The following is an 18,614-nucleotide window of genomic DNA, read 5'->3' as shown; positions in this document are numbered from 1 at the left end:
CCCCTTCTTTTCTCTACCCCAGTGAATCAACAGCTGTGTAGCAAGCAAAGCAAACTGACAGGTGGCTTTGTCAACGGTAGCCTACAGACCACATTCGAGTCAACAGTCAGGCTCCTAGCCATGACCTTGCTTTAGGTAAGTGCAGTCCTCTTATGCATTCCTTGTAGTGAGTGAGTGGGAAAAGCCCTCATTGGATATGCTAGTTGAGGTCTCAGGCATCTAAGGCTTGCCAACCATAGTAAGGCAAGGACTTGATTAAGACTGCTAAAGATGACTTTCAGTTAATACTGATTAATTTTTTAATTTTCAAGCTGTAAGTTAAATTTTTTGAATAGCCTACACATTTGTATGGCATAAAATTCAGAACATTTAAAACAATATTTACTGAAATATCTTCTCATTTTCCCTCCCTGGAGGTAACCAATATTGCAGTCTTGAGTCTCCTTCCAGAGATAGCTTATGGATAGAAAACAATTGCATATTCTCAAAGAAAAGAAATGATTAGTATCAGACTTTCATATCATAAATAACACTAAGGATGTATTTTCTTGCAATAATGGGGGAAAATGGTTATTTTTCAAATTATAAAATAAATGGACATTTATTATATTATCTAGAAACTACAAAAAGGAAAAATAAGAAAAGGAAAACTGCCTACTATCATACCATTTGGAAATAACCTACAATTATTTATATTTCCGTCTAGGACTTTTATACTAGGACACAATATGTTAGGTCTTTTGTTTTCACTTATTTTCAACTTTTCCAAGTGATTAAATGTGTCTGTATACTCATTTTTAATGGCTTGTTTGTATACACCACAATTTATTTAACTGAGTCCTTTCATTTAAAACTCAAGTTGATTTCAATTTTACACCATTATAAACCTTGATTTGATATATATTTATTTTTTATGTATTGATGACTTTATAATTTAGGTGCAAGTTTCCTAAGGGAAACGACTGTGTTTGACTTGATTACTTCTATCCCTATAGCACAGTGCCTAGTTATGTGAATTTAAGTATTAGACAATATCTGCAACCACAAAATGCACATTTCAAGTGAAATTAAACCTCAAAAAGGATTTACTTAAGTGAAATGAAACCTCAGAAGGGGTTGGGTTTCTCACCTCTCATATAAGTTGATTTTGGAAGATAGGACAGTATTATTTCACATACTAGAGACCCAGCGCATGAAATTTGTGCGTGGGTATGGTGCCTAGGCCTGACCTACGATCAGGGCCATATTTCCCTGCTGCCTGCAGCTGGCCCCGCCCCCTGCTGCCACCCACTCCAGTTCCCTGTTTGCCATCAGGCGATTGGAGCCTGATGGTCGGAGGAAGGGACCGAGAGGTTGGCCATTCCTGCTCGCTTGCGGGCCCTGCCTCCCCTGTGGGTCGCCCTCTGTGTGTGGAGCAACTGGTGGGGCAGGGGTCTTGGCCTGACACTACCCATGTCCCCCGCCACCCACCCCCAGTTCTCCATTCTCCATTGGGCGTTCGGAGCCTGCCGGCCAGGGAAAGGTACCAAGAGGTGGTCAGTGTGCCTCACAGTGACTGGTTGAGCGGTCGTTCTGGTCCTTCTGCTGTTAGGGTCAATTTGCATATTACCCTTTTATTATATAGGATAGCTACAAATCTTGGAGGATAAAGGGTTTGTTTATTCTCTTTCAAAAAGGAAGACTTGTGACTAGGGGCTCAAATGTAAAATCAAGGTCACAAAAAGGGCCTCCATTTCTAGTAAGCTGCACCCTGTGTGAGTCCCACTGCAGTGGGACAAAAGAGCACACGTTGTAGCACTGCAGTAAACAAGCTGTAGGGCACCAGGCCAGCTGAAAGCATCAGCTAAAACACACTTCACAAGTGACTGTCAGACAATGCCATCAAACACATTGCAAAAAGCTACTTTCTCAAAACAATCCTGCTCCTCAGGACAGGTCTGTTTTAAAAGACAATGCTCACTAGACACTGACAGTCTTGTTTATAATTCCAAATGAGGCAGCAGAACAGCCACTTGTTCTGTCTGCAAAAAAAAAAAAAAAAAAAAAAAATCTCCCCCCACCCTTAACTGAGAGTCTTCACAGGGAACAAAGAAGGATGCTTCCAGAGCAAGGGGCAGTCAGACACAGAGGCGGGCAGATGGAGCAGATTTCTGTGGGAGTTCAGCTTGTGACTCAGAAGGGTAACATTTCAAGTCCAAATGAAGGTGTAGAGATGGCCCTTGTGTTGACAAAGCTGCATGCCTGGCTGTAAAAATGTCCATGGAGACCAGGAACACTGAGTACCCAGAGATAACAATAGTATCTGGGGACCATCACATTCTCGGGCACCCCATACATTGTATTTTTCACAGCCAGGCCCTGGTCTAGGGTTAGGCTTACACATGTGTACAGAAGTTTCCTGCAAATCTGACTTTGAAACCCTTTGTAGAGAAAACAGAAACAATCACAGGCTATTTCTTCACTGGAAACTAAATTTCTGGCTATGATATGCAGAAGGAAACTCTTTCTTGGGTCTGTCTTTCCCTGAAGGTATAAAAAGTGCTTCTTGTTAAATATTTTATGATGATCCTTGTTATAGTGATGGGGAAAGTTTCGATACTTTAAAGATGGTACTTTAACAATAACAGGCCCAACATTTACCCCAAATGCATCTGTCTTCACAATGGATCCAACACCCCAGATAAATTACAGTTCTTTTTCTGTCAAGAATAAGATATAATGAGCAAAAGTTTATAAAGTCAACTATATAAACTTTGAAATATATTCCTTATTTTTTTAACTTTTATTTAATTGAATTAATTTATTTTTTTAATTCTCACCCAAGGATATGTTTTTATTGATTTTAGAGAGAGAGAAAGGGAGAGGGAGAGAGAGAAACATTGATGTAAGAGAGAAACATCAATTGGTTGCCTACTATATGCACTCCGACTAGGGATTGAACCTGCAACCTGGGTATGTGCTGTGACAGGGAACTGAGCCTGCGACCTTTCGGTTTACAGAACAATGCTCCAACCAACTGAGCCACACTGGTCTGGGCTTTAATTTTATTTTTAAGTAATTATAGACACAGGAAGTTGTAAAAAAAAATAGTACAGAGAATTCCTTGTACTATTTCCCCATCCTCCAATGGTATTGTTTCACATAACGATATATAGCACATAATCAGAACCTGGAAATGGACATTGAAATGGGTGCTGCTGCCGCTATCGCTTTGAAGTCTGACTGTATGGCGTCTGACAGTGTAAAATTAACAGACGAGTCTTACAATCCAAGAAAAAGAATGAGTTCCATCTCCTGCTAAGATTTACTACTACCAGGTTCCTGTTCTTCTTCCCTCCTCAGGCTACAGTGTTATGGTTTTGTAACAGCTCTGCCTCCTCTGGGCACAGGAATGCTGTTTCCTCTAAAACTTGCTGATTTCTCATCTTGAATGCAGAGCAGGCCTCCCTTGTCCCTCACTCCTTGTGTTTAGCAGACAACTTTCTGTGGTTCTACCAGAAAGAGAAAGTGGAAACTTCTGGGGGGTCTCTCCTGGCGCTGCACTTTAACATTCTGTATTTTTTTTTCTTTTACTTTTCATTTAAAAATAATTATAAATTCAAAAAAATAGCAAAAACAGTAGAGAAATTCTTTGTATCCTTCATCCAGTGTCTCCCAATGGCTACTTTAACTCACTTATCAGGTTACTTACATTTGGAAAATATAATAAATTCCTGTAGGTTTTTTCGTTTTTTTTTTTTGTTTTTTTTTAACTAGGGAACATCAAACCTTTTCTTTAACTACTTCTTTTGTCCAGTGAAACAAAATTTATTATAGCTGAGTCTCTTTTATTCAAGATATTAGGGCTAATTGTTAACCAGTTAGTTGAAAATGTAGGAACCATTAATAAAAATAATAGAGCTCACATATCTCATTTTAACTTGTCTCATGTAAAGGTGTTCTTTCTTAAACTTTTTTGATACAGGTGTGTCAACTGAAGGTCTTCGCCACCAATTCAGTGCCACCAGGAATCCCTAACTTGGGGTGTGGTGAAAGGGGGACATTTGTGAGACACCTCAGAGGAGAGGCTGCTTGGGCATTATGTCTGAAAATCCAGTTTTGGTGTTGCAGCTTCCTCCCCTTCCCCTCTCCCTGCCCTTATCCCTGCCCCTCCCCTCCCCCTCTCCTCCCCTCCCGCCTCCTGCTCTCCTCTCCCAAAGGCACTGGGATCTTAAAGACTAAGGCTTGCAGCTCTGCAAGGGATGAGAGCTGGCACTGATCATGACGTTGGAAAAGTTCTCCAGGGAGGGGAGAAACCTGCTGTACGCTTTTAAAACCATCCTTCCATTTGAAGAGGACTTCAAAAGACAAAAAGTGGCACTGAGAGAATGACTTTCTAGGAATTTTGTTCAAACTTTTACTGCAGTAAAAAATCAACAATTCCCAGGCACCGCCAGATCTGAGGACCACATGAAGCTTCATTTCCCCCCACACCTGGCTGTTGGGGGAGTGGGCGCCGGTCAAAAGCCCCATCTAGGGTAGTGGCTGGTGTGAGGCGTGAAGGGGAAGCCATGCAGAAATCGGAGTGCCATGGAGCTGCACAGCTGAGAAAGGGTGACAGCTAATTATGATCAAAGAACATCATCAAGTGCATAAATCAAACACAGGACCAAAGATCAAGGAAGCGAATCCTCATTGTCAACCAGAGTCTGCAGGAAAAGTTCATCCTCGACCAAGTGATAGACTTACTCCTAAAACAATTAAACTGTGGTGAGCAGGCACAGCTCCTCCTGCACTTGCAGCTCTTTAAAGGGGGTATTCCTTGTAGGTTGGTCCACGGTTCAGTAAAACAGATTACAGTGGCAATGACCTGAAAATCTTCCATTTGATCCTCTCTTTATTACTTTAACTGAGGGTCTGAGAGAAACTAGACACCCATATACCTTTGTGTCAAAGGAGGCTTTTAGACAATTACTTTTAGGTGCTCCTGAAAAAGCGGTGCCTCCGAGGTAAGGTGGGGGTTTAGGGGGGTGCGAAGAGATTAACCAAAGTACTTATATGCATAACCATGGACACAGACAATAAAGTAAAAACCTGGGTGGGGGGAGAGGGTGGGCTAGAATGGGTCAGTGGGGGGGGGGGGGGTACATCTGTGTTACTTTCAACAGTAAAGATACATTTTTTGTTTTTTAAAAAACTGTGCCTTTGCTTCCTTGCCTGAGTCCTGGCAGCTCTGGTCCATCCTGGCGATGAGGTGTTGGACAGAGGATTGAATGCTCTGGTACGATTAAGTGCTGTTGGTCCTTCTCTAAATAAGCATCTGAAACATCTACTTCCCAGTGGAAATCTTATTGCCATCAAAACTAAAATTCCAACATACTGCTCCATATGCTGATGAAGGGAACTGACAACAATCTTCTAACTATCTGGTGACAGGTGTGTTAAACGCTCATCATGGATAACTATGGAACTTTTTAAGATTCACTTCAGTTTATTCTTTTGTAAATTATAGCTGCCACTCGTTAATTTACTAGTTTAAGATGAATATACACAATTCTGCTGAATCGTAGTAAAAGTTAATAACCAACAAAAAACCCTAGAAATAATAGGGTTATTTTAAACTTCTTGAGTTTTAAAAATGTAAACTACAGCTTAATATCCCAATATACTAAAAACAATACTTGCCTGTGGGATCTTTTTCTAAAGAAGCTTTTCTTAAGTACAGTTTTGTTTCTGAGTGACTGAAAAATCACAGGCATATATTATAAGCTCGTTGCTTATTTGATAAGGAAAAACTGAAATGATTATATATAAAGCTGAATGAAGAAAGTAATGCCCATAGGAATTCTCATATCCAATAGATAAGAGTGCTTTTGGTAACTGCAGCCTCTGCCTCCAAAATTGCAAGTCTGCAAAACTGCAGCTCGAGGTGCCCCTGTCCCAGCTCCACCTCCTGCAGGCAGAGTAACCCACAGGGGCCCCAGCTCTCTAGGCTTCTTTCCTCAACTGTAAAACGAAGAAAATCTCTCTTTACAGCATTGACATGAAAATTAAAAAGTAAGTCCTCTGCACGCTGAAAAGTGAGCACAGAAGTTAATGGCAATGTTTCCTACAATGTGCTGGCCTCCCCGCCTTTATTTTTTAAAATTTATTTTTATTGTTGACACTATTACAGATGTCCCCATCCCCTCCTACCCACCCCCGCCCAGCCCCGCCTCCCCTTCCCTCTGGCCACCATCACACTGCTGTCTGTGTGTATGAGTTAGGCATATATGCTCTTTGGCTAATCTCTGCGCCTTCTTTCATCCAGTCCCCGCGCCCTGACATCTATCACTCTGTCCCACGTATCCAAGCCTGTGTTTCTATTTTCCTCCTCAGTTTATTTTGTTCATTAGATTCCACATATATGAGATCATATGGCCTTTTAGTTTCTCTGACGGGCTTATTTCCCGCCTTCCCCCACGGCTGCTCTCGCCAGGTCCCTTACCCTGCCTGGTCTGTGTATTCGTTTGTTGATATTATTTATTAATGTTCGCTACCGTTGTTGACTTCCCCGGTGACAGCAAACGCAGAGGACAGTCCCATTCTCCCAGTCCGCTGGCGTGGGAACCTTGCTCCATGCCTCCCTCATGACCCTGCCCGAACCCACCTGGAAGCCCCGCCCCCCGCCCGGCTCCTGGCCCCGCCCCTCACAGCCCCGCCCGAACCCACCTGGAAGCCCCGCCTCTGACGGCCCCGCCCACGAGCCCCGGCTCTTGGCCCCGCCCCCAGTCCGGGAGCCGCGCGGTGATTGGCGCTGTCCTAGCAACCGCCACGCCGTGGTCATCCTCTGGCCACGCGGCTACTCGGTCACAAGGGACATCGAACAACTGGGGTCCTGAGCGAGGAGCATGGACGCTTCGCGCGCGGGAGGCGCCGCTTGTCACCTAGAGGGAGGCGTCCCTCTCCCGCCTTCTCGGGTCTGAGGCCCGCGGGAGGATGGGAGGGTGGCTGCCGAACCGGAACCGCCTGCCAGTCACCTGACCGAAGCCTAGTAAGTGTAGGACGCGGTCCCTCCACGTCAGACCCTCCGCGGGGCTCCGGGAAGCCTCGGGAATTCAGTCCGAGCTGGACTGTCCCGACTTACCGATGCCGAAACCGGCCCGGAGAGGCTCGGCGACTCGCCCGCCTCCTCACTTACCGGTTTGGTACCTGGGTCTGGGCGGGAAAGCTGGTCGCCGCCCGCCCACCCCACAGCCCTTCCCTCCGCCTGGCCCGCAGCCGCAGGGGCCGCCAGCCCCGAGCTCCACGCTGTTTAGGGGCCAAGTAGGAAGGCGAAGGCAATCTGGGCTTTGGAGGTAATGCGAGAACCGGAACTTATTTATCAGAACAGGAGTAGCCTAAACCCGGGCCATGTGTTTGCATTGACTTTCTCCTGCTCTCCGTCCTGGAACGGCCGGCTCCCTCCGCGCCTCCGCACCTGCACGGTTTCCACAATCACACCGCCAAGATGAGCCCCATTCTTTGGCTCCTATTATATGGGCATAAAGCTGATATTTAGTTTCCACTTGGTAGTTTTCCTTTAATCTTGTTTTTGTTTCGTTTTTCCCCAGCAATGACCTTCCTCCTAAAGCACCCCAATTATCCTCAGATTTTCTTTTCTTGGCCCTATTTTCTCAGCCGCGGGACAGCCCATGTCAGTCTCCCTGCCTCGGCCTAGCCCTGCCCCTCAAGGGCAGAGAATGGGTGGGGGTGGGGGTAGGGTGTTACAGCAGGGCACTCACGGGGCCTCATCCCAACTTGCTTTATTTTTGGAACAATCAAAATTCAAAACTCACATCAATCACAAGATATATCCACTTAGCCCAGACTTCTTTTTCAGAAGCTAACAAGGATACAGGAAGTTTTGGGTGTTGATAATAAAGCAGAAGTATAGGACATGTTAATAGAATTAACAGACTCGAAGTTGTGCGTTGGGCCTCAGCCTCTTACCATCAGGCCTACTGTCAGAAGCCGTGAGGACGTCTGCAGGTGCTCCCCTCAGCAGCCGTGGCCACCTCTCTGCTGCCCAGCATGGCAGACCCCGGCAGCACCGGCGTACATGAGGCCCAGACCTAGTTCCCTTGGTTGGAGCCTTTGGACTTGTGACAGATTAATCTTTCTATTTTTACCCCAATTCTGCCTTCCCTCCCTGCTTTCATCAGACTTTGACCTCCTCCTCCTGCTGCTCCTCCTCCCTCCTCCCTCCCTCCCTCCTCCTCCTCCTCCTCCTCCTCCTCCTCCTCCTCCTCCTCCCCCTCCTCCTCCCCCTCCTCCTCCTCCTCCTCCTCCTCCTCCTCCTCCTCCTCCTCCTTCTCTCCCCCGCCTCCCCACTTCTTTCTATATAGGAAATCCCTTCTTGTTTCCCCAAGCTTTGGCCCTTGGGATAGCACTTAGGGCAGCGCTCAACTGGAATGTGTTATTTCTTACTCCTGGGTTCCTCTTTCCCCAATTTGTAATAACCTCAGATGAAGAAATCCTGAATAATACTAGTAATAATAACAACAACAACATAGTAATATCCAGAAAATAATATCTCTGTTTAAACAGATATCAATTTCCTGATCTTACCCTTGTTAGAAATGCCAATCTTTGCCTTGTTTGAAAAAGAAATCAGGATTCTCAGCAATTCTGAGTGATCAAGTTAATTAAACTTTTAACACCCATGCAGAGTGTATGGGGTGCTGTGTATGAGGTGCTGTGCTGAGGACATTCGGATAGTTGTCCCTGTAGTCATGGAACCCTCTTGCAGTCTAGAGAGGACAAATCTCAAGTGTTCAGGGCCACCTTGGTGAAGTGTGCAAGCAAAGGCCGGGGCTCTCCTGGGGAGAACCACAGGAGCCCGCCCGGGCGGTGGGGAAGCGGGCGGGCGCGTGCAGGAGGGCTGCTTGCAGGTCTTCGGCGTCCTTGCCCTGACACAGCAGCTCTCATCCCATCTGAGTAGAAGGATCCCTTCCGTTGGAGAGGCCCTTTCTCTCCTTTCTGTTTTCTCTGGATAAGCTCCATTTTCCAGTTGGTTTCACTTCCCACAATGTGGGCATTCTCAGGCTGAAAAACCCCGAGGCGAGATCCGGGTCAATGATTCCTACAGGTTCTCTGATCCAATAGGACTAACCAGATTTTTATTTTTTTTTAATTTCATATTTCTTAAGTCATGTGAGTGCAAAAGGGGCTGGGGCACACACCTTAAAGGGTTCAGTTGCCTTTTGTTTGGAATCAAGAACATACCCCCTTGGCTCAGAAGCCTCTTTTAAATTTCCAAAATTCAGTTTGGGAGTCTTAGGATAGTTTATGTACCTGTGTTCCCTTTTTACTCTAGGGCATGGTTCTCAACCTTCTGGCCCTTTAAATACACTTCCTCATGTTGTGACCCAACCATAAAATTATTTTCGTTGCTACTTCATAACTGTAATGTTGCTACTGTTATGAATCGTCATGTAAATATCTGATATGCAGGATGGTCTTAGGCGACCCCTGTGAAAGGGTCGTTCGACCGCCAAAGGGGTCGCGACCCCCAGGTTGAGAACCGCTGCTCTAGGGCGTGTAGCTCCCTCTAGTAAGAATATAGGAGGTGGGTGAGTATGTTTCCGGGAAGAGAAAGGTGAATTGGAAATGATGAAATAAGTAATAAAAAATCTTTATTCTGAGCCTCCTTTTGTTCTGTAAGAACCATTGGCCAAATGTAAATATCAGTCTTTGTTGGACAGATCCCCAAAAGAAAGTTGAAGCATATAGTCTGTGCTTTTGTTGTTTTCATGTTCTGTGGTTCTAGAGTGGAAGGAGGAGGAAACAAAACGTCATAGCTCAATATGACTGGGGTGTGAGGGTAAAAAGATGCTTGCAGTAAAAGTGGGTATACGAAACAAAGCACAGTTACCAAGGGACAATGATTTTAAGTAATGTGTTTGTACATAGCTCTTTCCAGTATGTCAAGTGCTTATCCACGCAGAAGTACTGTATGGCTGGGAGTTAGGGACCATGGGTGGTGCCACCACGGTGGAGAAGGGAAGTCACCTACTGTGATGACATGGACCTATACAGCATTTTCATTCTCAGTTTTCCCACTCCTCTGTGATGCTGTCCAAATACTTTTGTGATATTCTCATCAAATTGAGCCCCCTTAGGAAGAAGGCAATATCTTCACCAATAACATGAGTTTGTGTACCTTTGGAATTCAACATATCTGGACAGTACAAATTTGCATAAACCTTAAAATAGAAATCATTATCTTTAAAAACTTGAAAATGACAAATCAGGAAGCCTGTTGATCCTGAGCTCTGAAAATAAAGGTTATTGCTCTCTCTTTAGTGAGGACCCCAAAGCCCTAGGAGAAAGCAGTCCTCCTGGAATCACTGTGTTGGTAGGCTTGTGCCATAGCAGATGGTTAAGAAATGGCTTTGACTCCTGCTCCTGCCACTTACTGGCTGTGGGTCGTGAACAACTTCTTTAAATTCTCGAAGCTTCTGATTCCTCAAATGTAAACTGGGTGTTAACAGTATCGGACAAATATGGTTGTGAGGAATTTATGACACAGCACATATAAAAAGCTCATCTCAGGGCCTGGCCAGCAAATGGGAGTTGCTGCAGTTGTTTTTTATCATTATTATAATAAAGGCACAGAACATTTTGTGTTCTAGACCCTAAAGGCAACTGATGTGTTTGGAATCACCTGCTGTGAGACGATGAAGACCTTAGTTAAGCTCTTTCAGTCTTGGTTTCCTCATCTGTAAAATGGGAATAATAGGGCTACCTACCTCATAAGGTTATTACAAGGATTAAATATATACTACCCAGAATACACATAAAATTGTTTGCTAATAATGACACTTATAACTTCTTTTCAAAAAAATCTCCCTAGCTAAGGTCCAACTGATTTCTGTGTTTGAAATTCAAGGGAGACTTTTAGGAAATACAGTTTTAAAGATGGGATAAAGGACTATTTCCATGTTAAAAAGTATTCTAGTCCAGGGGACTCATTTATATGCATTGCACACCCCGACTGCAGAAGTAAGTAGAGCTTTCGACTCTTTCCCCAGTTGTCAGGCCCTTCCTGAAGTTGTGGTGAGTGGGTTAAGATTGCATTACGGTTTGGAGACTCCTTTCCTCCTGTGCACATTGGCTATATTTAGGCCGGTCTAGATAAGTTTAATATGTTGAATATTGCCTTGAGTCCAGTTGGTCCCAGAACAGCTGGCCATGTGAGCCAGAATGTGTCAATCCAACTTTACAGTTTTAGAGAAGAGAACATTCGGAAGGTGAGGCCGTGTGTTCTGGCTGCGCTGAGCCTCGGTCTGGTTCCCACTCTCTCACTAGCTCGCAGGTGGCCACTCCACATGCAGAACTGTGCTTCCTCTCGGGTTCATCCTCTTTACCTTCTTTGGATGCATATGATTATAATTGGAATACTGATGTGTAATGAAGGTTCAGGAGTGATTATTATTTATTTTCCAAAATGGAAGACCTTTGTATTTTTCTGATTATAAAAAGAAGTGTTGTTTTAGAAACCTTTAAATAATGCAAAAATTCAAGCAACGAAGAAAAGGCAAAAGCCCCAAACACTCTCACCACACAGAAAACTACTATAAGCCTCTTAGCATATATCTTTCTAAATGTTTTTCTATGTGTGTGTATGAGTACCTACCTATGGATGTTGAATTTTATGGATATCTTTTAGCAGTATATGTAGATATCTTCTTTTCCAACAAATATACATCTGTATGATAATTTGTTTAAAGGTTGGAGAAGCACTAACACAGTGTTTTCTGTGTTTGTTTTTTCTAAGAATAGTTTATTGATTTTTAGAGAGAGGGGAAGGGAGAAGAGAGAAGCATCCACGTGAGAGCATAACATCAATCGGCTGCTTCCTGTATGCCCCCTCTGGGGACCGAGCCTGAAACCTGGGCATGTGCCCTAATGAGGAATCAGTGCCCCATCAACTGAGCCACACCGGCCAGGGCTGTATTGTAATTTTTAACTGGTAGATAGAATTCCACTTCATGGATGTACTGTAATTTATTTCAAACCAATCCTCTGTTGATATTATATTGTTTCCAAGTTTTCAGGAAGTCTGAGTTTGACAATTGCCTTTACAGGAGGCCCCTGTGACTTAGATCCTAACACAGAGATGGAGATATCAAGCTCATCTTCTACCATCGCTGAGCAGCAGCTTCGGAGGCAAGCGGGACAGAGCAACACCAACACAGACGTGGCCAAGCAGAGTCTCATCTCATCCAAGGAATGGCTCCAACTGCATGGGCTAAAGAGCAACAAATTGAACTTGAAACAGATTTTGTCACAAATTGGATTTCCACACTGTGAAGGTAGAGTACTCACAGAGCGATGCTGGCTGGAAAACCCAGTTTAGCTCGCTGCCTGAAGAACCACGGGTCTCTGAGCTTGTTTTGATCTCACTTCCTTGCGGGTAAAAAAACGTTGGCACCCCCAATATATGAGTATTATATAGATGTACATTTGTTAATCTGCATACTAAACATTGGTAATGCTTAATTTCCTTCTTTCTTCTTTGAAAGGTGAAATACAAATTTTTTGTATTTATCCCCTGGGATGTGTATTTAACCCCTTTTGGAGGGAGGTCAGTAGTGATGTGTAGTTTCAGGGAGAGGGTGCTGTTTTCCTGTGGTGGCCTTCCTTGCATTGTAGTCTAATTTTTTTTCTAAATGCATTGGCTTGAATGTTGGTTATTAACTCCCACGAGTGCTGCCCTCCAGCAGTGAGTATGGCAATGTGTGAGGGTAGTGGATTATACTAACCTTATAAAATTATTTGGAAATATTTACTCCTCTATGTTCTGATGTTGTTTGTGTGTGTGTGTGTGTGTATATATATATATATATATATATATATATATATATATATATATATATATATATGATTGGCACTATTTCTTCTTTAACTGTTTGATAGAACTCAGCAGTGAAACTTATCTGAGCCTAGAGTTTTGTTTGTAGGAAAAGTTTGATAAGAAGTTCAATTTCTGTAGTAGACATAGAGCTATTCTTATTTTTCTGTTTCATCATGGTCATTTGGGAAGGTGTGTTTTTCAAGGAGTTTGTTCATTTTATCAGTGTGTTTTAAAAAAATATACTGGCAAAACACTGTTCATAATATTCCCTTAACATTTTTTTAATGCCTGTGGAGTCTGTAGAGATGTCACCTCTTTCACCATTGATATTGATAATTTGTGTTTCTCTCACTTTTTCAGGACAGGTTTTGTTAGTGGTATATCACAACTCTTTTCAAAGGACCAAATATGGCCTTTGTTGATTTTTTTCTACTTTTTGTTTTCTATTTCATTTGTATCGGCTTTGATCTTTGTTATTTATTTTCTTCTACTTACTTTGAGTTTAACTTAAGGTAGAAACTTAGATAATTAACTGTAAGCCTTTTTTCCTCTTCTGATGTAGTCATTGGGAGCTATAAGTATTTCCTCAAGCACTGCGTTAGTTGAATCCCACTGATCTTGATGGGTAGTGCTTTTATTATGAGTGAGTTAAACATATTTTCTTTTTTTTCTTGTGACTTTTTTCTTTGATTCAGTTTTAAAAAAGAAATGTATTGTTTGATTTCCAAGTGGTTTAGGACTTTGAAAGATACCTTGTTTTTGTTGGATTTCTAATTTAATTCTGTTGAGTTAGAGAACATAAGATTTTAGTCTTTGGAAATTTACTGAGATTTGTTTTATGGCCCCTCATATGTCTTGATGAATATTCCATACACACTTGGAAAGAATGTGTATTATGCAGTTTCTACATAATATTTGTAAATGTTAATTGAGCCAAGATTGTTGATAGTATGATAGAAGTATTCTGTATCTTTAGCGATTTTTTTTTTGGTCTAGTATATGTGTCCATTTCTCCTTTTAGTTGTGTCAGTTTAGTTGGAAGCTCTAAATGCATATACATTGGGATTGTCATATCTTTGTGATGACATTTACTTTGTTTGATGTTAATATAATTACCACAGCTTTGTCATGCTTAGCTTTCACATGGCATGCATCTTTATAGTCTTTTACTCTCAAACTACCTGTAGTCTCTCTCTGTGCCTCCTTAACCCGGTCTCATGATCTCTATCTTGTAATTATAGTGTTTGTTTTGTTTTGTTTACTTTAATGTAATAATGGATATAAATTTAGGTTTCCCACTTTACTTTTTGTTTTCTATTTGTCCCATCTTTTTTACCCTTTGTTTCTCCTTTCCTGCCTTCTTTTGGGGAAACTGAATATTTTTTAGTATTTCATTTAATTCCATTTAAATTTCAATGGGCTTAGGTATACCTTTCTGCACTATGCTTTCAGTGGTTATGTCTGTACTTTCAGTGGTTTGGGTGACTGACTGAAGCTCTTCCAGTGCTACCCCTTGATCATCATACAGACCTCTGTCTCCCAGCATCCTTAACTCCTGGTGGCCACCAGGAAGAAGGAGAGGGAGAGAGAAACATAGGTGTGAGAGAGAAACACTGATTGGCTGCCTCACCAGGCATCCCTACCAGGGACTGAACCTGCAATCGGGGAATGTGCCCTGACCTTGAATCGAACCAGGGACCTTTTGACACTCAGCCACGTGAGCCACACTGGCCAGGGTGATAGTTTGTTTCTTTTTATGCAGAGTAGTGTTCTATGGTATGGATGTACCATCAGTTCACCACTCACCCATTAAAAGACATTGAGTAGTTTCCAGTTTGGGACTATTACAAATAAAGCTATGAACAGTTGTTTACAGGTTTTTGTATAGAACATAAGCTTTCATTTCTCTGAGATAAATGCCCAGGAATGCAATTGTGAGGTGGTACGTTAAGTATATGTTTTAATGTTTTGTTAAGAAACTGCCAAACTATTTTTCAGAATGGCTATACTACATAATTAGTAATTATGAAAGATAGCTTTTCCTCTTTATAACAGCATTTAGTGTGTCAGCATCTAAAAATTTTAGCTATTCCAATAGTTGTGTAGTAATATTTCGTTGTGGCTTTAATCTGTAATGCCCCAGTGCCTAGTTTAGTTGAACATCTTTTCATGTGCTGATTTGCTCTTTATCATCTTTGGTAAAATAAATGTTTATGTCTTTTCATCATTTTCTAATTAGATTTTTTTAAATGTTGAGTTTTGAGAGTCTATTATATATTATATATTCTAGAAATGAATCCTTTGTCACATATGTGGTCTGTAGATATATTCTCTTAGTCTTTAGCTTTGTCTTTATCCAGAACTTCTGTTTCTCAGAGCAAAAGTTTTTTTTTTTTTTATATTTTATTGATTTTTCACAGAGAGGAGGGGAGAGAGATAGAAAGTTAGAAACATCGATGAGAGAGAAACATCGATCAGCTGCCTCCTGCACATCTCCCACTGGGGATGTGCCCGCAACCCAGGTACATGCCCTTGACCGGAATCGAACCTGGGACCTTTCAGTCTGCAGGCCGACGCTCTATCCACTGAGCCAAACCGGTTTCGGCCAGAGCAAAAGTTTTTAATTTTGATGAAGTCCCATTTGTTGACTAATATCTTGTTTGGATCTCGTTGAGTCTCAAAGAATTTCTCCTACTTTCCCGCCTAAAGTTTTTTAGTTCACATCTTACATTTAGCTCATGGCCAATTTGAGTTCATTTCTGTTTAAGATTCATTATTTTGACCATGGATATCCAGTTGCTCCAGGATCATTTTTTAAAAAGACTATTCTTCCTCTTTTGAATTGCTTTTGCATTTTTGTTAACAATTTGTTGGTTGTACTTGTATGGGGCTATTTCTGGGTTTTCTGTTTTGTTCTATGCATCTGTGTGTCTATCTCTCCACTATTACCATAGTCTTAATTACTATAACTACATTATTATTATATAGAATGTCTTGAAATTGGATAGACTGATTCCTTCTACTTTATTCTTTTTCAAAATTGTTTTAGCTACTCTAGTTCCGTTATCTTTTCTTTTAGATAACCATGTCTATGTCTACAAAAATATTGCTGGGATTTTGATAGGAATTGGATTAAAGCTTTATTTTAATTCAAGGAGAATTGACATCTTAGACCTGAATATCTTTCCATTCATGTATGCCTTTTGATTTCCTTCATTCAGGTGTTTTGTATTTTTGGTATATGTCCTACACATGTTTTATTAGATTTGTACTAAATATTTCATTTTCTGAGCAATTGTAAGTGTGATACTGTATTTAAAATTTTTATTTCCATATGCTCATTGCTAGTATATACAGAAATATGCTTGATATTTTTGTATGTTGCTCTTCTATCCTGTGAGCTTACCTAACTTATTAATTTTAAGAGGGTTTTTTTTTGTTGTTTGTTTGTTTGTTTGTTTGTTTTTTCCTGCTGTTGTTAACTCCTTCATATTTCTAGGTAGACCATGATGTTATCTCCACATAGGGAAAGTTTTCATTCTTCATTTCCGATATCTATGTCTTGCATTTTTTTCTCTTGCCTCGTGCTGGCTAAAGCTTCTAGAACTGTGTTGAATAACAGTAGTGAAGGTGGATATCCTTACCTCACTTCAAATCTTAGGGGAAAGCTTTTAGTCTTTCACCATCAGCTATTTGTTAGCAGTAGGTTTAAAAAAAATAAAGTTGAGGAAGGTCCCCTATATTCCTAGTTTTCTGAGAGTTTTTATCATGAATACTTGTTGAAATTTGAAAGGATCTTTCGATTTTTCTCCCCTAGGATGTTAATATGGTTGGTTATATTGACTGGTTTTTGAATATTGAATCAGCCTTGTATCTTAGAATAAACACCATTTGGTCATGTTGTATACTCCTATATAATAAAAGCCTAATATGCAAATCAACTGAACGGCTGAACTACCGGTCACTATGATGCGCACTGACCACCAGGGGGCAGACGCTTGACACAGGATCTGCCCCCTGGTGGTCAGTGTGCCAGAAGCCAGGCTCATGGCTGGCGAGCACAGCAGTGATGGAGGGAGCTTCTCCCGCCTGCGCGGCTGCACTAGGATGTCCCACTGCTGGCTTAGTCCCATGCCTCGCATGGAGCAGGCCTAAGCCATCAGTTGGACATCCCCCAAGGGCTCCTGGACTGCAAGAGGGCGCAGGCCAGGCTGAGGGACCCCCCTCCCCTGAGTGCACAAATTTTGTGCACCGGGCCTCTAGTTGTTTATATTGCTGAATTCTGTTTGCTGGTATTGTGTTAAGGGTTTTTGTTTCTGTATTCATGGCAGATATTGGTCTTGAGTTTTCTCTTTTATACCGCCTTTGTATGGTTTTGGTATCAGGGTGATACTGGCTTCATAGAGTGGATTGGGAAGTGTTTCTGTGTCTTTTATTTTCTGGAAAATATTGTGTAGAATGTTAATTCTTCTTTATATGCTCAGTAGAATTCTTGAGAGAACCTACTCAAGCCTGGAGATTTCTTCTGGAGAAGTTTTGAATTACAAGTTCATTTCCTTAATAGATATGGGACTATTCATATGATGTATTTCATATTGAGTGAGTTATAGTAGTTTTTGTTTTGAGGCATTGATTCATTTCATCTAAGTTGTTTAATATGTGTGTCAAGTTGTTTGTGGTATTGCATTATTCTTTTCATGTTTGCAGGGTCATTAGTGATACTAGTATTCCCTGTTTCATACCTGATATCAGTAATTCATGTTCTCTCTCTCTCTCTTTCTCTCTCCTCTCTCTTATTAATCCTTGTCTGAGGATATTCCCCCCCTGATTTTTAGAGAGAGTGGAAGGGAAGGGGAGAGACACAGAGAGAGACACATAGATTGGTTGCCTCCCGCACGCTCTCTGACCAGGGCCATGGGGGATTGAGCCTGCAACTGAGATATGTGCCCTTGACCAGAATCAAACCCAGGAACCTTCAGTCCTCTGGCCGATACTCTATCTGCTTCTATCCACTGAGCCAAACCAGCCAGGGCATGTATCTTTGTCCATTCTGCTAGAGGTTTGCCAATTTTTTTGATTGTATTAAAATACCAGCTTTTTGTTTGATTTTTCTCTCTTATTTTTATGTTCAGTTTCATTGATTTCTGCCTTGACCTTGATTATTTCCTTCTGCTTTCTTTGGATTTATTTTGCTCTTCTTTTTGTAGGTGGGAGCTTAGATTATTGATCTGAGACTTTTCATCTCATTTTATGTCAGCATTTAGTGCTATAAATTTTCCTTCTGGCATGTTTGAGTTGTACCCCTCAAATTTGTATCTGTTGTATTATCATTTTTATTCAGTTTAAAGTATTTTTACTTCTGCTGAGACTTCCTCTTTGACCCATGGATTTTTTAAAACATGTTATTTAATTTCCAAAAGCTTGGAGAGTTTCCTGTTACCTTCTTGATTTCTAGTTTATTTCCATTGTGGGCAGAGCACATAAGTGTTTGGTTTTAGTTATTTTAAATTTTTTGAACTTTGTTTTATAGCCATGGGTATGATTTGTCCTGGTATATATTTTGTAGGTACTTGAAAATCCTATCTAATAAAGAGGGAATATGCTAATTGACCCTCATGCCATCGCAAAAGATGGTGGTGTCCACAGCCAATAAGGAGGTAATATGCTAATTGACTGTCCCACCCTCAAAGATGGCAGTGCCCACAGCACAAGATGGCGGTGCTCAGTACCCTCAGCCCCACCGGGGTGGCAGGCG

The 18,614-nt window shown here is 41.7% G+C and overlaps 1 protein-coding gene and 1 pseudogene across 1 annotated transcript in view; both read left to right on the top strand.

Annotated features, from left to right (window-relative positions):
* Window positions 1-4,550: 4,550 nt before the first annotated feature.
* Window positions 4,551-5,374, top strand: LOC118652440 (annotated as a pseudogene).
* Window positions 5,375-6,755: 1,381 nt separating this feature from the next.
* Window positions 6,756-18,614, top strand: part of VWA3B (von Willebrand factor A domain containing 3B) — a 134,856-nt gene continuing 122,997 nt past the window's right edge. The window contains exons 1-2 of the mRNA XM_036302281.1: window positions 6,756-7,012; window positions 12,090-12,317. Coding sequence (XP_036158174.1) covers window positions 12,122-12,317 — 196 coding nt within the window. The 5' untranslated portion in view covers window positions 6,756-7,012; window positions 12,090-12,121. The remainder of the gene's footprint in view (window positions 7,013-12,089; window positions 12,318-18,614) is intronic.

Source organism: Myotis myotis, unplaced genomic scaffold (assembly GCF_014108235.1).
Source record: "Myotis myotis isolate mMyoMyo1 unplaced genomic scaffold, mMyoMyo1.p scaffold_m19_p_30, whole genome shotgun sequence".
NCBI classification, from domain to species: domain Eukaryota; kingdom Metazoa; phylum Chordata; class Mammalia; order Chiroptera; family Vespertilionidae; genus Myotis; species Myotis myotis.
The sequence above is the reverse complement of the archived record's forward strand: the minus strand, read 5'-3'. Positions and strand labels throughout refer to the sequence as shown.